This window comes from Erpetoichthys calabaricus, chromosome 4 (genome assembly GCF_900747795.2).
Source record: "Erpetoichthys calabaricus chromosome 4, fErpCal1.3, whole genome shotgun sequence".
Lineage (NCBI taxonomy): Eukaryota > Metazoa > Chordata > Cladistia > Polypteriformes > Polypteridae > Erpetoichthys > Erpetoichthys calabaricus.
Window position 1 is genome coordinate 225,202,585 of NC_041397.2, and position 22,659 is coordinate 225,225,243.

General features: G+C 36.1%; 1 protein-coding gene across 2 annotated transcripts in view; it reads left to right on the forward strand.

The window, feature by feature from the left end:
* The window catches only part of LOC114650623 (solute carrier family 35 member F2-like), a 36,668-nt gene extending 14,275 nt beyond the window's left edge, over positions 1 to 22,393 (forward strand). For both annotated transcript variants that reach the window (XM_028800389.2, XM_051926823.1), the window contains exons 5-10: positions 1,583 to 1,710; positions 4,387 to 4,546; positions 6,252 to 6,408; positions 8,079 to 8,131; positions 8,282 to 8,436; positions 19,508 to 22,393. In XM_028800389.2, coding sequence (XP_028656222.1) covers positions 1,583 to 1,710; positions 4,387 to 4,546; positions 6,252 to 6,408; positions 8,079 to 8,131; positions 8,282 to 8,436; positions 19,508 to 19,714 — 860 coding nt within the window. In that variant the 3' untranslated portion in view covers positions 19,715 to 22,393. The remainder of the gene's footprint in view (positions 1 to 1,582; positions 1,711 to 4,386; positions 4,547 to 6,251; positions 6,409 to 8,078; positions 8,132 to 8,281; positions 8,437 to 19,507) is intronic.
* Positions 22,394 to 22,659: the final 266 nt, after the last annotated feature.

Genomic DNA, 22,659 nt, shown 5'->3' on the forward strand with positions numbered 1-22,659 from the left:
GTAATACAGGCGTGTGCGTCAGTAATATGCCTTTAATCTCCTCTGACAGTAATACTGGCTTGTATGTAGCTGTAATATGCGCCACTGTATTGTGTACCTTTAATTTCCTCTCGCAGGAATACTGGTTTGTATTTCCGTAAAACGCCTCTAACTTTCTCTGACAGTAATCGCGCATCGCACCGTGCCCCGCGCATGCGCACTTCACCAGAAGACACCTACACACGGACACCTGGACGCACATAGGGATTTTATATATATAGATTAGGATTGTAAATCCAGAGAGGGGTCTAAACTCTATTATGTTAAACATTAATTGTTTCTTTCAGGCTTCTTAAACATTTTATATGAGTGGCAGACAAGCTAAAGTTAGAAAATGGGATTTATTTGAAAATGGAATGAACCTTAGCAAAACTGATAATGTCATTTCTCAGTGTAGTCTCCACCCTTCTCAATGTACTTGCACCACCTGCCTAGAAGTACCTGGATTCCAGCAGAATAAAAGGTTTTTTTCTTGTCCTTACAACCACTTGTACACCCAAGTTATTGTTGAACACTACATGCTGAGGGGCACTACAGTCACTAGAGCAAGATACTGTGACTTGCTGGAGACCAATGTGAAGCCTGCTATTCAATCCAAGCAGTGGGACTGCTCTCTCAAGGAGTTCTTTTGCTGCAAGACAGTGCCTACCCATACACTGCTAAGAACATCAAGGCTTGTCTGGAGAAACTGAAGTTTGAAGTACTGCCACATCCTCCTTATTCGCCAGATTTGGCACTGTGTGATTTCCACTTTTCTGGACCGCTAAAAAACATCTGGGTGGTCATCGATTCAAGACAGAAGACGACGTAAAGAAAGCAGTACACGAGAGGTCGTAAGGACAAGACAAAACCTTTTATTCTGCTGGAATCCAGGCACTTCCAGGCAGGTGGTGCAAGTGCATTGAGAAGGGGGGAGACCACATTGAGAAATGACATTATCAGTTTTGTAAATGTTCGTTCCATTTTCTGATAAATCCCATTTTCTAACTTTAGCTTTATTCCCCTTCGTATAAGCAGTAAAGGCTTATAATCTAAATAATGCCTGATCCAGTTCTGTAGAGTCTCATGTCTGTTCTTTATTCTCACTGGACTAAGCATCCTGTTTTACTTTTTAAAACATATATTTTCACCATTTCCAAAATACATTTATGATTAAAGCTTTGCTCCTCAGAATCTTTAAAGTATTCAGAGTCTGCTGATCATATTATCAGTGGATACAGGTAAATTATTCCAGTCTAAACAATAATAATATATGCTAATGAGACTCTCCCATTAGAGTAAAAGAAAATGGTGGTGAAGCATGTGCTTTAGTGCTGGCTACAACTTATTCTCTTTTTTGTTATCTTCCACATTTCAGTGCGACGCACATAATCACTTTTAACTATGTGGGTATAAAAATGCAACATTACGAAAAAAGTAAGCAGACTACATTTTGCTGCGCATTTCAGCGTTAATTCTTCTTGAAATTAACTTTACTAAAATTTGAACATGTTCTGTGTTGAAGCGATTTTTTGACTTTTTTTATTTTGTTTTCTTTAAACAGAAGATAAAAATCTCTTGTCAATATTAAAAAAAAAATGGTGGAAGTATTTGTTGTTGGGAATCGCCGATGTTGAAGCTAATTATATGGTTGTAAAGGCCTATCAATACACGACACTAACAAGTGTGCAGGTAAGAAAGAAGTAGCTAATAACAATAAAGAGTATAATTCTGCGTGATAACATTTTCAGCCAGAATCTTTTATTGTCACATTTGTAAATTGTTCTCCCAAGGCATTGCTCAATAATGAGTAATGAAGCACAAAAAACTTTTGAGCTAGTCCTTTATCCTGAGCAAAGCTGGTCTCAGAAATTCAATAAACTGTTTCTAATAAAACACATCTGTGCACATGATGGGTGTAAATGTTGTCACAGTCACAAACTGTTTTCAAAGCAGCAACTGATTAATAAAGCCACTGTAAAATAAAATATTCCAATATGCATTTTACATAAGGTGTTTCAAAAATGTATTCACTAGAGATGGCACCAATTGGCACTTTTATGGTCGAATCAGTAGATGATCTGATGCCCTTAAATGAATGCTCCATCCAGAAAAGATATTTTTTATGTTACTTACTCCTTGTGGTGTGTAGTGATTGCTCATAAATATTTTAATGTCATGTTCTCATGGACAACTCAGATAACATTTCTTGTACAGTAGGAGCCTATGGTGACCAATGCTAGACATAAACAAGCAATATCAAAAATGTCCATGAAGAAAAATCTCATGTTAATTGTGTTGCATGATGCACAAGTCTAGTTATATGTGCACAATATGCAAACCACATGCATTTTTGATACAGTGTTGTTAAAAAAATAGCTCAAAGTGACAGAAGTCTACAAATAAGATGCATCACATCCCCTCATTCATTGGTCAAGAGTCCTGTCTTCAATTCAAAAGCTCGATCCAATGTGAATGGATTTCCTGTTTATGGACTGCTTTCATTTCCTGGAGATATTTATTCAGAGCAGGGTTCAGTATGCAGCTTATCCTTCTTTGCTTCCTGACTGATCTACCTCTTACAGCCAATCCTTACATCAAACATAATCATCTGACTAGGCCACATTTTCTTCATTGCTCTTAAAAGGCCAGAAGCTGTTCAATTTGGAGGTCTGCTGAGAGAGCAGATAGAGTGCATGCATTTATGTTAATTGTATGACTGGACTTGCTGGATCAATGAGGAAGCAATACTAACCATGGCATCATCTGCTCATAATTAAGTGTGTACTTGGTTAAAGATAATTTCTTACTGCTACTGACAGTTGTTTTTAAACAGCTGCACAAATTTCTGAATAATATAACAGATGTTGCACATTTTAATATAGCAGTAATCTTTATTACACTGAACATGTTTTTCTTTATTTATCCCACTTTTTTCAACTTTCTTCATCAATATATTAGTTACCTGTCAAATCAGTTTTTTATTATTATAATTGTACATACCATTATGTTGAGTTTGCATTTCTAAAGCTCTCTTCTTGATGCTGCTATACTAATCCCTTCACTGATGATTACTTATTTTTAATCATTGTTGTCTGCACTTATCAGTGCTTTGCATGTGCAAAGATGCAGGAAGGGAAGTTAAAGTGTGCTATGGCACAATTAGTGACGAGTGAAGAGCGTTAAACACTTGCCAAAATTCAAATAGTTTGTTTTCCTACAGTGAGAAAATTATTTCTTCCTATTTCAATTTAGAACAAAGGCATAGTACATGTATTTTAAATTTACGTACAGGCATGTGACACAGCAGCATAGCAGGAAAAAATTAATTTGAAAATCTGAATGCTGCCTCCTGCTCAGGTTTCAGGAAACTCTGCTTGAGAGGCAGACTGCAACATGAGTTTTATGTTAGAAACTGGTTTTGGAGTTAACTGCAATCACTGAATTTTAAGTCATATTTGATGAATTGGAATTAAATGTTAAAAATATTCAGTTTTTGTTTACTGCTTACCACTGTGTAAGTAGGATGTCTGTTGTGGCCCATTGTATCTTATACAGCCAATGAAGACACTTTGTTTGAGCTTAGCTTCATAAAAGCACATAAAGTGGAGCATGACTATTTACTTTCTTGTAGCAGGAAATCGTTTTGGCACAATGCGTAGTGCTTCTTCCTTTCAGGTCAATGTCCTGTTTTCAAATCCTATGCCTGGTCTTTCCCCATGTGAAGTTTGCACATTTTCCTATGTCTATGTGAGTTTTCATCAGAGTACTCTGTTTTTCCTCCCACATTCCCAAAGACTTGCTGATTATGTTGATAGGCAACTCCAAATTGACCCTGTGTGAGTGTCAGTTTGGCTGTGTGCATGAGTAGGCTCTTTGATGGAGTGATGCCCTATTCAGGACATTTTCCTGCCTTGCTTCCAGTTCTTGTTGGGATAGGCTCCAGTACTTTGTGATCCTGAAATAGATTAATTGGCTCTGAGATTTTTACATTATGTTTATGTTTTGACAATAGCAAGATTGGGAAGAACTGACAAAGCCTGAATTATATTTACATGCAGAACCACAAGCATTGCAATATGAAATATATCTGCTGAAATGCCCTTATTAGATAAGCAGGTACATTTTCTGCTTAGAATTAATAGAATATAAATATATTAACACTATAAAATGAGAGGGTGAATCGAATCATTGAATAGTAGGCAGTAGATTGAAAGACTCAAATTAGGCCAATGGTGACACTACGGAACTGTTGCAAGGTTGAAAGAAATCCCAATGTCTTTTATTATTTGATAATTGTGAATCTTATAAACCTATAATCTATACCACTTTCTTTTTAATTTCTTTTTTCTATCTTTAAATGTTTAGCTCCTGGACTGTTTTGTGATTCCTGTGTTAATGGCCCTTTCATGGTTTATCCTTAAAACCCGTTTCCGGATAGTTCATTATGTGGCAGTGTGTATCTGTTTGTTGGGTGCTGGAACAATGGTTGGAGCAGATGTTGAAGCTGGGAGAAACCAGGGTTCAGGTGAGCTTACTGATAAATCTCTGTACAAATACATAATATCCTGTTACTTTGGCACTGGTATTCTTGAGAGATAAAAAAAGTATGGTTTAAGATCATTTCATACCACAATAGAGCAGGTAAAGGTAATACATAGGCCTCTTCATTTTCACTTATAGTTGGATTTTCTCTGGTATGAATAGATTTTCACACTATTTAAATTCAGTTTACCTTTGCATTCTATAGAAATTGTGTTTATAAACAAAACTATGTGCCCTTGCCCTTCTAATAGTGTGTTCATGTTTTTTCTTGAATGCTAGACAGTGTTACCAGATGACCCTGTTATGTCATGTTTTATGCCAAGGCCCAGTGTTGGCAATGCTGCAAATTAAAACATTAACAAGAATCTGTTGTCATTTCTAATTTACTAAACTTGCATCATTTAGGTAAAAATACATATATGTATTCCATTATTTCTCAGTAAAAAAATATTTCTACCAAGGCCTTCAGTGGAATTAAAAAGCTTAAAGAAGCAACTCACTAAAATATCTGAAACATCACATAATGTACCCAGCATATGTTGCTTCTGCATCATTAAGGCTTTGATTAGGGTTCTGCTACAAACACAGAGAATCTATAATGTCTGGTGTAATCCGGCAAGTGCTTAAAACAAGGGCTGTAATGATAACCCATCACATTACGCTAATAAAATATGTAAATTTTCATTGGCTTGCTAATATCCTTATTTTATAATGAACAATTTTAACTGTAATGCATCAAAACATGTCATAATTTTGTAGCGTTAATGGACAACTACTTAAATATCTGCATGTTGATTGTACCACTCGTATATCTTAAAGCCTTACCAAACTCTCTGACTACATAGATGGTTTGTTGCTTGCTATCTCAAGTTCCTTGTCAGGCATGTCACACAACCTGAAGCACCTGTAAACTGGCACACTTGTGCAGTAAAATGCTAAATTTTTTATTTGATTTTGAAAACTTAACTTTTCTTGCAATTGTTATAACACAGGTTGATGATCAATTTAGGCTACTATATTTCTGACAGGTGTATCCAGGTACTCCTAAGGACTTTCTAGTTCATTCAGGAAAGATCATTCCTCTAGCCGTCTCAAGACTCTCTTCACATGGTTTTAGCCCATTGAGCCATGTCTGTTGCTCCTTTTGTGGTAGGCACCTGGGGGCATCCTAACTACATGCTTACACCCTCTTATATTGCTTCTGTCAACCATAAGAGTAAAACCTTGGCTTCTTCAGATCATTCTGAATTGCCGAGGTCCTCGAGGTCCAGAAAGCGTTAATGAAGCAAACCTAGTGACTTTATTGAGGTCCTTCTGGCTGACACCTACCAACGAGAAGTGTAAATAGTTTGCATTGGGTGGTTTGCAACTATCAAGTACACTTTATCAGAAATATTTGTAGTCTTAGTAGTCTAGGTAAATGAATGAGTGGGTTGATGGATTTTTATTTTGATATTAGGCTACAAGTGATTTGTGAAACATCTGTAACTGCTGCAACTTTGTGTTGTAGTTTGCTATAATGCAAATTGTGGACTTTATTTGTAATGCATTCTTTTTCTCCTAAGTGCAAGTATTTGCCTGTGTATCTTTGTATACACTTGATCCAGATTTAACAACTGGAGGGAAGCATTGTTGGATTTTGTTTGCCTTTGGCGTGTACATTTTAAGCTGAATCATTCTTTCTGTAGGTACCAACATATTACTTGGAGATGTCCTTGTTTTGGGTGGAGCAGCTCTTTATGCTGTTTCTAATGTTTGTCAAGAATACACTGTGAAGAATTTGAGCCAAGAGGAGTTTCTGGGCATGGTTGGATTGTTTGGCACTGTCTTCAGTGGAATACAGATGTAAGATAAACTATAGTTGATAATTCTAATATCACTTGCAGTTTTTCGTGAGTTTGTTTGGTTGAAGTCGGCTTTTAATTATATCTGTTTATGGAGGACTTCAGTGATCAATTCCAGATTAAAATTCTGTTTCCTTTGTTTTGTCATAACTCCTGGATGATAGAAGTAAACTAAATGTATAAGATTAAAAGTTAATTAGGGAGTGGCTCTGGTATACAAGAAATTATATTCATAGCTGCATTATCTATTAATTTTTACAGTGTATTGTCTTTATTAATGACTTCTATTTGTAAAATTTCAATGTACATTTTTTGTTCTGATGATATACTGTAATATGAATTTTCATTTGTTTAATACCTTCCTTATTATCCAAAGGCTGTAAATGCCACTGTTACATAAATGTAACTAAGGCTGGGTTTATACTTCATATGATGCGTGCACCTGCAGAACTGCATGGCAGCCATGATGCATGTGTGTACGTGTTCTGGGCATGAAGTATAAACCAGCCCTTAGTGATATTTGCAGCACATATAAATATGTTTAGTATCATTCTGTATTTTGCTGTTTAATTTTAGAGCATTTAAAATACCATATATCAATTAGTTTTATTTTTTTCTAAAGCATCTTTTAATAGTTCTAATTAGAAGTCTTGTTCAGTTTCATTTAAAAATTTTAATTTTTTAAATTTTAATGTATTTAAAACATTTTAATTTATAAGCATGTTTATAGATGGCAAAACTAAGCTTTCTACTGACTTTGTTAAGTGAACTTGTATTGCTTGGGACGATTTGTAACCCTTTATGCAAGAATCTTGTAAATAAAAATAATGTTTTAGAGCCCTTAGATGTGCCTATGACATTCACTTAAAAAATTACTTTTTTGCTAATCTTACCCATTTGGAAATCATCAGAATTTTTCCCTTCATAATTTTGGGTTACAAACTACAAAATTAGGATAGACAGATGTGTCTCTTTTCAATAATAGTTAATAACCATATTAAGCTTTCAAGTTTGGCTATTCCATGTGTCACACATCATCTAAAATTTTACTACAATGCATTTTTTTCTTGCGGCCATATGACCCCACATGTTTTACAGTTCTTTTTATGTGATAATATTTAAATTAGGAAAATATTTGTCCTCTGCATAAGGTTTTGCAGCTACTCAAAAATGTTTATAGTCTTTCATCTGAGATTTCAGAATTCATCTTTATATGAAGGATTTTGTTGTTTCCAAAGACAGGTACATTAACAGTAGATGTTTGGAGTTGTAGAAGACAGTTACATAGAAGACGTAAACAATGATGGGTTATGAGGAAGTACTAAGTGTAACGACGCACTTTGTAAGTGAATTGAGGTTGAGTCGGTAGTGAAGGTGGGGAGCCATTGCAGAAACAGAGGTTACTAGATTGGCTATAAGTAAAAATAAAGTTATTTCATTGTCTGCTAAACAAGTATCTAGGCAGAAATGATAGTATACTGTTCTGGTGTAAATGACTATGACATATTACGGTTTTTAAGTTGTATGGTAATCCTCAATTGTGGACTGCTTGGGTCCCTATTAAAACTTGCTTATTACTGCATTTATTATATGTGTACTCTGACATCTATAGATTTACTCAACTTTTGTTTTTAAAAATATTGCTAAATCGCTTTATCTGTTTTTGTGTAGGGCCATACTTGAGTGTACAGAAATCGCCAAAATTACCTGGAACTGGCAAGTTGGTATGTTTAATATATATTTTTAAATCTAGCAGAAATCATAATACATGTAGCTACCAAAGGTCTCATCTGAGAAACACTGTCTTCATGCAAATTTATCTTTTTCTTTTTTGCATTATTGTTTGTGCTTATTTTTCTGCCATGTTTTTACAGCCTTACTTTTCACTGGATATGCCATATGCATGTTTGGACTGTACAACTGCATGCCCTTGGTCATTAAAATAGCCAGCGCAACTGCAGTGAACCTATCTTTGCTGACAGCAGACCTTTTCAGCCTTTTCTTTGGATTTGTTCTCCTTCAATACACAGTAAGTAAAAAAAAAAAAAAAAAAAAAAACTTTTACTGTAGTTACATTTGTAACTTTTTCTTATTTTATTTAAAATAAACAGCATTATGTGATCCCTGGTACTTAAGCCTTTCATAAATGTAGAACTTCACTAAAACAATCCAATGGTATAGTTGTTCATGAACAAAATAGTAAAAACTTGACCACAAGAAATAGTCGTAGCTGTGCACCGATTGAGACTAAGGGTATTTGTAATTTAATTTAGAACATTTGCAGAATCATATTCTTTGTACTACTTTATTCACTATGAAATATGTTTATGTCCTTATCTGTTGCTAGGGTTTGTACATTTAATTTTTTTTATAAACTTGAAAAATACAGGGCTCTTCAAAATGAAAGAGTAGATTTCACAAATTTTATTTTGAACAAGCTGTACAAGACAGAAACACATTCTGCACATCGCTGGATAGAGGAAAGTTCAAAGTTTGGTCCTATGGTCCTTGAGGTTGCATGCAGTCAACATTAGCACCATGTGTAGCACAACAAACATCAAAACAGTAGACCATTTCTTGCCACACACAAGTCAACTGGTCCCTAGTTACTGAATTCACAGCTTCCTCAGTTTGATGTTGCAAATCTTGAGGATTAGCGTGTATAGGTGGAACCTTCCAATCCATCGTCCTGGAATGGTGTCGTTCAGGTAACGCTGGACCTTCATGCAAGATGGTGCCCTGCCTTATTTCCACTTGGAGGTCCAGCGTTACCTGAACGACACCATTCCAGAACGATGGATTGAAAGTGATGGACAACAAGATCTTGCTCAGCGTCTATGGCCTCCCAGGTCTCCAGACCTTACCCCCTACAATTTTTATCTATGGGGGTACATTAAAGAAAGAGTGTTTGGTCCACCTATGCCCGCTAATCTTCAAGACTGGCGACATTGAATTGAGGAAGCTGTGAATTCAGTAACTAGGGACCAGTTTACTTGTGTGTGGCAAGAAATGGTCTACCGTTTTGGTGTTTGTTGCGCTACACATGGTGCTCATGTTGAGTGAATGCAACCTCAAGGACCATAGGTCCAAACTTTGAACTTTCCTCTATCCACTGATGTACGGAATGTGTTTGTCTTATACAATTTTTTGAAATACATTTTTGAAATCTCTTCTTTCATTTTGAATAGCCCTGTATAACTGAATTATTTCTACATTTTACATTTACTGTATTTGGTATTGGTTAAATATACGTGCATAGATTTCATGTAAGTTAATTCCAACGTTTTCATTTTTGTGAGTTGTATTAAGCATGTTCCTTGACATGTCTCATATGATACACTGGATTTCAGCTTGGATAAATGTTTCATTAGTCATATTTTACATTAATCTGTTGTTTTATGTTATAATTAAATTTCTGGATTATTACAAGGAATATTTTAAAGCAGACAGGATAAAAATGTGGTATTAAAATAAACCTCAAGAATAGGAAAAATCTTTTACATGAGAGTGACATAGTGGTTTAGGCATTATACTGTTGTTGCCTCTTGATCACTAACCATGTGGACTTTGCACATTTTTCTGTGTCCACATAGGTTTTCTCAGAATACTCCCATGTATTTTAAAGGCTCAAAGATTAGGTTAACTAAATTGCTTTAGTTTGAGAGGGCATGGTTGTATTTAAGTGTCTAGTGATTGACAGATGTCCTCTCTAAAACAGGGCCTAATCTTCAACCCTGGATAGGATACAGCATTTTACCACTCTGAAATTGAAAAAGTAGGTCTAGAAGGTGAAAAGATGGAAGTAATTCAAGTGGGTGCCACAGTAGCACAGTGGGCTCTATTTGCTTTTGCAGCTTCAGGTTTTCATTCCCAATCTGATGTTAGCATGCTTTTACTGTGGGATTTCTTTGGATATCCTAATTGTGAATACTAATGTTGACCCAGTTTAAGATCAAATGTAAGTGTAAGCTTTTAATAGAGAGCACTGTGATAGACTGCCATTCTGCTTTGTGTTGAATGCCTCCAGGATAGACTGGTTTCTTGCAAGATGCATGTGTTCAGAGCAAAAAAAAAAACATTATGGTGAAATATTATGAAAATATGAAATACTTTAATCTTAATGGCAGAAGTGGACAAAAACAGATAAAATTAAACAAAAAAATTGGTGGAACTCAAAATTAATTATTTTTCTCCCAAGGTTATGGGAGTAATAAGTAGTCCAATAAAAGACAGTGTTTGGACAAAACATGGGTCCAAAGCAAATCTTTGACACATATGTGACTGTGAATACGGGAGTACAGAAAAAGTCCTTGGTTACTTGATTGAACATTACATATACTACAAGGTAAGTAGAATACTGTTATCACCATAACAACAAAAGCATCAACAGGATGAAGACAGAGTGAAGTAAAATTAAATCTCAGTGTGTTTGAGACACCGTGGTCTTCTATTTGCTAGGCATAGGTCAGGCACACTACACATTGATCACAAAAGTATAGAAACTTTTAAAAAACAATTTAATTAACATAAAATGAAAAAATGGCCATGGAAATTCCTGAGAGGATAAATCCGTATGACAGTAATGCATTTGTACAATCATACTAGCATGTAGTCCACCGATATGATGTAAAAAGAAATATAAACAAATAAGATCTGTTACATGTCGGAGATTCAAGACTTTGAAACTGCTTACAGGAAAAGTGTAAAAAGTAAAAAATGTTTAATGTTAATTTTAGGTTATCCACCTCTTTAATTATTTAAATATTACATTTTTCATTTAAAATCCTTATGTAATCAAATTTTTTTTCTAAAGGACAATGTTTATATTGGCAGTTTTTGTTATATTTAGTGTTTCAAGGAATTGATACAAACACATTTATCATTTGCCACAGTCAAGGTCAAGCCATTGCACAAACATTATTTATGTGAAAGCTGCCATAAAAGTATATAAAGTTAGATATGCCACATATTGCCTCGGTGTAGGTTACGATTTCAGCACATTGTGCTCTAGACAAGGAAAAGGTGGATTTATGTCTCCCCTGTATCAGACATGATGTAGTGTAGGTTTAATCTATTTGATTCTACAGTGCATCCGGAAAGTATTCACAGTGCATCACTTTTTCCACATTTTGTTATGTTACAGCCTTATTCCAAAATGGATTAAATTCATTTTTTTCCTCAGAATTCTACACACAACACCCCATAATGACAACATGAAAAAAGTTTACTTGAGGTTTTTGCAAATGTATTAAAAATGAAAAAATGGAGAAAGCACATGTACATAAGTATTCACAGCCTTTGCCATGAAGCTCAAAATTGAGCTCAGGTGCATCCTGTTTCCCCTGATCATCCTTGAGATGTTTCTGCAGTTTAATTGGAGTCCACCTGTGATAAATTCAGTTGATTGGACATGATTTGGAAAGGCACACACTTGTCTATATAAGGTCCCACAGTTGACAGTTCATGTCAGAGCACAAACCAAGCATGAAGTCAAAGGAAATGTCTGTAGACCTCTAAGACAGGATTATCTCGAGGCACAAATCTGGGGAAGGTTACAGAAAAATTTCTGCTGCTTTGAAGGTCCCAATGAGCACAGTGGCCTCCATCATCTGTAAGTGGAAGAAGTTCGAAACCACCAGGACTCTTCCTAGAGCTGGCTGGCCATCTAAACTGAGCGATCGGGGGAAAAGGGCCTTAGTCTGGGAGGTGACCAAGAACCCGATGGTCACTCTGTCAGAGCTCCAGAGGTCCTCTGTGGAGAGAGGAGAACCTTCCAGAAAAACAACCATCTCTGCAGCAATCCACCAGTCAGGCCTGTATGGTAGAGTGGCCAGACAGAAGCCACTCCTTAGTAAAAGGCACATGGCAGCCCGCCTGGAGTTTGCCAAAAGGCACCTGAAGGACTCTGACCATGAGAAAGAAAATTCTCTGGTCTGATGAGACAAAGATTGAACTCTTTGGTGTGAATGCCAGGCGTCACATTTGGAGGAAACCAGGCACCATCCCTACAGTGAAGCATGGTGGTGGCAGCATCATGCTGTGGATGTTTTTCAGTGGCAGGGACTGGGAGACTAGTCAGGATAAAGGGAAAGATGACTGCAGCAATGTACAGAGACATACTGGATGAAAACCTGCTCGAGAGAGCTCTTGACCTCAGACTGGGGTGATAGTTCAACTTTCAGCAGGACAACGACCCTAAGCACACAGCCAAGATATCAAAGAAGTGGCTTCAGGACAACTCTGTGAATGTCCTTGAGTGGCCCAGCCAGAGCCCAGACTTGAATCCGATTGAACATCTCTGGAGAGATCTTAAAATGGCTGTGCACCGACGCTTCCCATCCAACCTGATGGAGCTTGAGAGGTGCTGCAAAGAGGAATGGGCGAAACTGGCCATGGATAGGTGTGCCAAGCTTGTGGCATAAGTACATCATCCTTTTTTCTTCTGCATCTGAAACTTTTTAAAATATATATTTACTAGTTGACATGCACTGCACTTGGGCTTGTAGAACACAGTCACCAGATTTCTCACTGGACTGAAACCAATGCAGTAGCTGCTACTATTTGTAGGATAAAATGAGAAATTTAGCTGGACCTATGGTGCAGAAGTGAAGATTTTCATAAAGTTTATAGCCTACTACAAACTTTAAATTGATAGTCTGAAGATGGTAGTGCCAACCTTCTTAGCAAAGTGATATTTTAATGACAAAGGAGAAAAAGAACAAAAAGATAAATAAAACAACTGCAGACCTTTGGTTAACAGCACACCAATACACATTGCATAAATCTGAAGCATTATGTTAGTATGAAAGACAAGAGGGTGGGGGGATTTAGTGAAGTAAAGATGTCACTGTTTATATATTTGATGCAGGACAAATTGTTAGTGTTACTTTTTGATCTGTGTATAATGTGTTGACTTGCAGATAACATAAAAAAACAATTTAAAATAGTGCAACATTCTGATGAACTAAACATCCAAGTAAATGTTTCTAAAATATAATAATCTGACAAATACCAGCTGCCATTCAAATGAAAATTTTGCTGTGAATATTTTACCAGTGATAATATATATGCTATTTATATTTAATTTAGTTAATTGATTTCTTTTATAAAATACTTTAGAGGAATCCATGTTACCTGCAACAGCATTTAAAAAACACATTTCATATACAGTATATATAGCCTGTTAGTTACAGGTTTGTGTACATGGCTTGTAATTGTAGTTTAACACAGTGACATGAACCAATATGCCGAGTTTTCTGACCTGTTCCCAAGTTGCATTTTCTCAGAAATATTCATGACAGATACAAGAGTTCCAGTTCCACGAGTCAAAGCTATTATCGGCAACATTTAAAAGGGTTCTTTACTTTTTAAGCTAGCCTGTGTGTCTTTTTAAAAGAGTAGTAGAATATTTTGTGGTGTGACAGATAGAGGGCGCTGTCATCCTCTTGAACCCTCTGACTTGACACCAGGTAAAAGTCCAAATATTATTTTTATTTGAACAATAACGGGCACAAAGCACCCTCCACTCCACAATACTCATAAATTACCAATAATCACTACAATACTCAATAATCACAATCCTCCACACTCCCAGACGCGTTGCCACCCTTCCACCCAGCTCAGCTCGACGTCTGGGATTTCCCATAGTCCTTTTATAGTCCTTGACCCGGAAGTGTTTCGCCCTCTCTGTCCACGTGACCTGGAACACTTCCGGGTCAGATAAAAACTCTTCTTCTTTACCCCGGAAGCACGTCATTCTTCCTGTCGCTATGACTACGACGTACTTCCAGGTTATAGGGCACATAATAGTCTCTGGACCTTCCTGCAACGTCCCCTGGAGGTTCCCATGGTATCCAGCAGGGCTGTGATGAAAAAGTCCACTGTCCATGATGCCCTGCGGTAACTGTGGGCACCTCTATGTTGCAGCTCCACCTGGCGGCCTGGGGGTATTGGCCGGGATAAAAGGCCGGCCATGTCCCACAGTGGTTAGAGAGAGAAAGAGAGTGGCAGGTTTTTCTGTCTTGTTATAGAGAAAAGCCAAGCAAAATGACACCTTTTATTGGCTAACTAAAAAGATTACAATATGCAAGCTTTCGAGGCAACTCAGGCCCCTTCTTCAGGCAAGATGTAATACAGAAACTGGAGTTCCCTATGTTTATATACACACTCTAGGACAAGAAACAACATTGGTAAATCTTTAAATGAGAAATTTTGAATGTAAAAAATTAATAGATTCATTCAGGCTAGGGTTAATTTAACAAGAGAGAAAAGAACAATGTATTGTCAAGATCTCTGGATAAGATAACTGTCCAACAAAGTCTTTTGAAGTTTGTAATGAGTTTTTTCAAAACAATGGGTCTGTAGACAGGTTGTCTGTCATTCTGAGAGATGTAAACAATCCTCATATCTGGCCATAAAACTCGTCTTTATTCAATCCATGTTGTAATGTATTAAATTTTAGGATGAGTTTAACTTCCCATTCTTTTCTCTCTTGCTGTGTTTTGAAGTTGCCCATAAGCACTGTGACTTTAAAGTCCTTCTCACAGTGTCCATGGCTGTTGAAGTGGGCCGCCACAGGAACATCTGTGTGGCCATGTTTAATGTGGAACCTGTGTAAATTCATTCTCAGGCGGAGTGTTTGTCCAGTTTCTCCCACATAGAGTGCAGTGTCAGGACATTTCATGCAGAAAATTAGGTAGACTACATTAGATGATCTGCAGGAAAATGATCCCTTTATGTGATGTTCAAGTCGGCAGTGTGGTATAACTATACGGTCTGTATCATAGATGTGGGCACATGTTTTGCATCTTTTCTGTAGGCATGGAGATGTGCCATTTTCTGTTGGTTCACTTAGGGAGCCTCGGACAATTAATTGTTGAAGGTTTGGTGGTTGTCTGTATGCCAGGAGGGGAGGTTCAGGAAATACATTTTTCAGTGTTTGGTCATTGTTTAGTATTGGCTGAAGTTCTTTTATAATTTTTTGAAGTGTTTCAAGATGTGGGTTGTAGGTGACAACAAGGGGGATGCGATCCTTGTTGTCTTTGTTTTTATATTCCAGAAGGTTGTCTCTGGGTATGGCAGTAGCTCTTCTTATTTGAGTGTCTGTTGTTTTCAGGGTGTAATCTTGTCTGATGAAATCTTGTCTGAGCTCCTGCAGTTGTTGATCCCGGTCTGTTGGGTCTGAGCAAATACGATTATACCGTATTGCTTGGCTGAAAATAATGGAGCGCCTTATATGCTTGGGGTGGAAGCTGTCACTTTTCAGGTAGGTCCATCTGTCTGTCGGTTTGTGAAAAATAGAAGTTACAAGGGTGTTGTCTTTCAGTTGAACGGTGGTGTCAAGGAAGCTGACTTCTGTTTTTGAGTAATTCAGCTTCAGCTTTATGTTGGGGTGAAAACAATTATATTCATTATGAAAATGGAGGAGGTCCTTTTCACTGGTAGTCCAGATTATGAAGATGTCATCTATGTAACGGAGATACAACATTGGTTTTACGATGCACATTGACATGAAATCTTCCTCCAATTTTGCCATAAAAAGATTTGTATAGTGAGGTGCAAACCGACATCCCATTGCAGTCCCCATTTGTTGCAAGTAGCAATCCTGTCCAAAAGAGAATAGATTATGTGTCAGAGTGAATTTTATCATTTCTATTACTGACTTTGTGGGTAAATCATGTTGTTTGAGGTACATTTCACATGCCAATATGCCATCATCATGGGGGATGTTAGTGTAAAGTGCCTCAACACTTGTTATAACAGTAACAATGTCTTGTTATATAAAATAGGAATAACCGCATGTATGGTCAGATAAGATATGGTGAAGTTAGTCTGAAATCTTCAGGTCTGAAGTAGAAAATGTCTTGTGTTATGTTATTTTTTGTTAAAACGTGCATTTCTTTGGTTCATTGCTTTGGTTCTACACAGATTATAATAGTTTATATTATCATATATTTGTTTATAGTAATGAGTGACAGATGACAAATATCAGTTAATTTTTCAAATGATTAAAAACACACACATCTAGAAGTACATCTTTAAGTAAATGTAATCTTAACCTTTTATTCTTCCAAATACTTTCAGTTTACTTTTAAAAGTGGTACTAGTTTATAAGCATACAATGTAAGACATTTAGAAGTGTAGTACTGTATATTTAAAATAAAACAAAAAATGTGTTAAACATTAACCCCCACCCCCCAGAAGTTCATGCACAAAACGTACTAGACATGTAAAAGTCTCGTTTGCACTTTATTTAATTTTGGTTCTTAATCCTTAAAGAAGTTATTTTACAAAGTATGGACATTTTAAGGTAAGGGCAGCTTGGAAGAAACTTCTTATTGGGTTGGGGAAAAAAAAGAAGTCAACATCTGTTTAGTTGCAATGAGTACTCTGGAGCATAGGTATTGGTAAGTCCAGTAATTTAACAATGCTATGCTGGTAGTGATTTGTATGTCAAAATGGATGTTGTAAAATAGGCTGTAAACTTAACTGGAATTAGTGTGGACATTTAAGAACCTCGGTTATAAAGTTCATCTTCTTAGTTCTAGATATGATTTCTAGTGTTGTATTTTAAATAATTAAATAGTAGTAATAAAAATAACAAAATATTGCAGAGTAGTAATCAAGTGATTTGGACCTGGCACTAATGCATTATATTTCTCAATGTACAGTATTATGATGCTTTTCTGCATCATGCAGTTCTTAATTTTTCAGTTTTTTTAAACTATGGAAATGTGATGACTACAGATCAAATCAGTGTCAAACACAACACCTTAATGTTTTGTAAATTGGTTCAGTTAAGGTACTTTGAAATGAAGCACACATTAAGAGATCTTGTGTTTTTTCTGAACTCAAGGGCAAATAACTTTTACTTCTCCGTTTAGCCCCTCAGAAAAGTACTTCAAGTGATATAACTGAAGTAGCATTTGGTTATATTGATAAGTACAGCTGACTGACTGATAGCAGTCTATAGAGGAAAAAAGATTGGTCTCTGCACTGACCTGAGAAATGTTATACCTAACTGTAGGCAGGAATGAAGGAAAATGTTTTGTCAGACATTCTGCACATAGTGAAGACAATTTCACTGAATTGAAGTGACCAAGGATAGTGACTGATAGGCCATGAAAATTCTCAAACCTTTGTTGAACAGTATCTCTTTTTTTAATAGTATCAATACCCAAAGTTAAATTTTGTAATTGTGTAATTATTTTTGTATTTTTTGCATTAGGTATTTCAATATCATGAGCAATATGCGGTAAGGCTGTTTCTGTCCTCTGACTGAGATGACAGCCAGAATGTTTTGTAAAGATTGTTATTTTTATTTTATATATATATAAATATATATATATATATATATGTGTGTAATTCTTGAGAACAGAACATAAGATATTTTAAAAATTGCTTAATCCAATTTATGATCAGGGTTGGCTAATTTTTTTTTTATTTTGTTTAAATTTGCCAAGTTGAAGGTACCATAAGACAATATATATTTTTAAATGTATTAATTATATGTAATTACTTCAGATTATTCTCTCAACAGTTTAACTGCAAATGAGTCTACAAGGACAGGTGTGGCAGGCTTCATTTTTAAAATCATTCTTTGAATTTGCTTTTTCTGTTCCTGCATCTACTAATGTAATCTGGCAAAGAGTGGAATTACTTTCCAATCTTAACCAAAGTCAAGCTCACTCCTGGTTCATTCAATTCTCGGTTACCTGGGCTGGCTTCTGCTTTTATTGGGCGCAAGGCCTTAGCCAGCCCTGAACAGAGTGCTAGTCCACAGCAGGGTACACTCACACCCACACCTGCAATAAGCTCATTTGGAAGTGCCAGTTATCGTAACATGCATGTCATTAGGAAGAAAACTAGAGTAACTACAGAAAACACAGAGAGAGCATGCAAACTCCATGTGGATAATGACCAAAACCCAGGATATTAGATCCATGAAGCAAATGCTGACTACTTTACTGTTGTGCTACAAAGTTTCTAGTAGTTTCTAGTCTGCAATTTTACTACTTTTTAATCCTTTGCTGCATAATTATTTATATAATTGGGTAATACTAAAGTTATGGGTTGTGCATGGGTGTGAAGCCAGGCAGGTGACAGGCATGTTTGGGATAGGTTCTTGAAGTTCATGCAGGAAGCTTAACAATCCAAGTAGATAAGCCAGACTTACCCCTACATACTGTATGGCACTGGCTCTGAAACCAAACTTCCTTGACTAAAGGTGGTCTCAGGAGAGTGTAGAAGGGTACAGCCCGGACATAGACAGGCAGACACGTTGCAGTCCATCACCACACGTTTATTTACACTATTATTATAATACAAGTCTCTATGTGCACCACACCAACAAACCCCCCACCGTCTCTCAAAGTCCCGGCTCCTTCACTAGCCGCCTCCTCTGACCTCGTCCACCTCCTCACCTGACTCCAGCCTTGATTGTAGGGCGGCGGCTCGTTATATAGGCGGCTGATTAAGGGCCGCACCCGGCCACCTGCCACAAGAGGCTCCAGCTAGGTGTGGGATACTCACAAGTGCTTAGTATATTTGGAGTTTACACTGGTGAATGAAAGAACACTTTGGCAGTTGGTTCTGCTTATATGCTTAACTGTTAACCGTATTCAACATTTTTGTTGAGAACGGGTCTATTTGCCCCATAGTTATCTTAAGAATATTACCACTCAAATGGGAAATGATAGAGATACCTGGAGAAGCATGATCTAGATCCGATTGGTGTGTTGCAATTGGATTTTTGTTCTAGTCATGAATTGTGCATAATAAACAAAACATTAGCAAGATTGCAAATAAGTTTACCTGGTACTAGAATTCCTTGGATCAAAGTTCACTCAATTTGTAGTTGTATTACTTGATCTGAGGTCATATATTCTGGTCAATTGAATATAGAGAGGTGCTGAGCTGTTAGCTAATTGCCAGTTGATGTTGAGCTGACTCACTCTTCCTAATTTAGTAATGTGCTTCATGATTGTATGCTTTCATTCAGAATGTTATGCTCTTCAAGTTGTCTGTTAAATATTAGCTCAACTGTTTAATAATTGTAAAAAAAAAAAAGAATCATTTTCATTTTTTCCATTATTTTACAGTTCTCCATGTTGTACATTTTGTCCTTTGTCATCATCATAGTTGGGTTTATTTTATACAACTCAGTCCCAACATTTACCCCTGAAGCTGCAGCCCAACCTGCTGTTGATGGAGTTGATAATCCTGTTTCTGAGACAGAGGAAACGTACAATAAAGAAGAGTCTGCAATACATTCTCCACAGAAGGTCATTCCTGATGGAACAGTATAAAAGAAATCCAGTATTACAAATGTGTTATGAAAACTTTGGTGAAATGAGTCCTTTGAACTGTATAACTGAAGTGTCATTTTTAAATTTTGTTTAAGCAAATGTTGCAGGCTGCTAGTTTGTTTACCGTACAGAGCCAATTTATGTAGTTTGACACAAATGCCATAAAGATTCTTACAGTTGCAGAATTTTGTTTTTACTGAACACCAAAAATGGCCAAGTACAAACAGACTTGCTAGTTTAAAATCAAAATAAACTGCTAAAGTGTTCAGGGTATTTTAGAGAATGTTATCCTCCTTATAATCCACTGCAATCGGTGCCTTGGACACGGTGAATCTATTAAACAATACAGTTGAATTAGGTCACACCACTTTGACTTGTAGTGTTTATTTGTTCACCTCTTTGTTTATTTTTTTAAAGAACAAAAGTGTGCTTATCCCACTGCAGAACTGGAAATAGAGCAGTTGTTGCGCTATGAAAAGTTTCTCTTGTTAGTTTGCTGAGGGCAGCCACAAGATATGTGTTGATGGCATTGCACCAAAACTCTGACATAGTGAAATCAATTGCTTTTTTTTACCGTGTGACATTCTTTATACATGCTGCTACTGAAAAAGTAAGGATATTTTACATCTAGGCAATGATAAGTCAGTTTCATTTAGCATGCAAGTTGGCATGAAGAAGATTTGTTTTTGTTGCACTAAGATGCAGGATTTTTCAGAGGTCTGAATCACAATTTTCATTCAGCATAGTCAGTGACATTTTTCGACAGGAAAGTAACCCATTTTTACCTTTTTATGCTTGTAGTGACATTAGACACACCATTGCAGTACACAGTTTTTAGAGATATTAGTATGCACTTCCAGGAGTGTATTTTTAGTAAAGGTGAACTAATGTTTAAAATTGCATTAGATGTAGCTGGCATACTTTTTCCAAAGTAGTTTTTAAAGTGCAGCCATTTTATGCAGTTCTTAGTAAATTTGACCTCTGCAAACACACTAAAGAAAAAGTTATTTGCATTATTGGGCAAATCACATCTTAGATCTGCAGTGTATTGTAACCTGTTTTTTAAATTCCACAATTTAGAAGCAAGGCCTCAAGGAACCCAAATAGTATTTTTAAAGATACTTACTACTAGTTTAAAAACTGGACTGTGATAGAAGGCAGCAGCCGCTGCAATCCTGTAGAATCTTGGGAAAGTGAGTTCTGTAGATTTAAAAACTTTGCAGGACCTGAAAGTGTTTTCGCAGTCCTAGTTAGTCTCCTCATTTTTAGACTAATTGCTTGAAACTATAAAGCCCAAACTTGAAGAGATTGAAAACGGTTCTCTGTATATAAACTCTTAAAAAATACATTTTTTACGAAAGTAAATATGGCATTCGCAGGTAGGCAATTAAGATTGTTGAATAAGGAAACGTTTATTCTAGGTAGAGTAGGTTTATAGCCATAAATGTAGTCATTGATTGATGCAAAAAGTGTTTGACCAAATTATTGAAAATGTGTTTCTCCATCAACTGAAAAAAGACTTGCTGTATGACAGCAATAATATACTCTGTTGTTTACGACAAAAGTACCATTTCATCTCCTCTGGGTGATGAAAATCTTACTAACTAGTTTTATTTTACAAATAAAAAAGTTTGTTTCATTTGTCTTTTTCTTTTAAATCTGCTGGGTATGCACTTATAATAATTTAAATGTTTTTTTAAAAAGTAGTCATCTTGTAAATTTTGTTTTAAAGTGTAAATTTATTTCTGTACAACTTTATGTTAAGCATTTTTCATGTAATGAAAAGTTAAAGGCATTACGGCATACGATTTCACTATTGTATAGTATGGATTATAACACTGAAAAGGTTTGACCCTGACTATTTTGGAAAAAAAAAAAACATTTTTGTAATTGATATAGTTAAAGACTCCATGAAGGTCTTTTAGGTTGTAATGCTTATTTTTATAAAAGCGTTTTGTTGAAAAGAAATGCAATAATTTCCCTTTGTGTAAGATGGTGAGATATAGAGTTTACCACTGTTTATGAAGTATATAATGAATGTTTTACATGTAGATTTATTATAAGACTTGAAGGTGAAGATTGTTTGAAGGGAATTATTATAATTTATTTCTTTTCATTTTACAATAAACTCATCAGCTATTATACTAGTTCATACACAATTGTATTAAGATTTGTTAATTAGGAGTTCACTATCTGACACTGATCATTAGTACCTTTTCCAGTTAATTTAACATTATTTTCAAAGACTGAACAAGCTATTTCTTCTTCAATTTCACAAATTTAGCTTATCTGGGCCCATTTGCTTATTTTTCAAAAAGCGGATTATGTCTAATGATACTAATATTCTGTATTGTGCAGCTATTTTTTAGTTGAGTGTTTAAAAACTACTAGCAGAACACAATAAAAACTGGTATACTTAACAGAACAAGTACTTTTATCCTTTAATATTCAGTTATACATAAGTAAAACTAAATCAAAAAGGTTAGTGTTTGTCAACTAAAACATGTCATGTCATTTCTAAATTTTTGATGTTGGGGCCTATCCCAGCTAGCATAGGCAGCCAGACCATCACAGGGTGAACACACCAAACACATACAGGCCAATTTAGTGTCGCCAATTCAGCAAAACTGCATGTCTTTGAAAAGTGGGAAGAAACCAGAGAAACTCATGCAGACACAGGGAAAACATGAAACTCCACACAGGAAGGACCCTGGATGTGAATCCTGATCTCCTTATACCAAGGCAGCAGCGCTGCCACTGTGCCACCCTGTTAGACTAAAACATATAACCCCCAATTCTAATCACTTGGAAAAAAATAATATTCACATGGCACATGTGATGTTGCATTACTGGAAATTATAATAGCCTTAGCTGTTGTAAGTGGTATATTCCCTTTAAAAAAATTCCCTAGGCCTAATTTTTTGCCAGAATCTGTTCAAGATCTA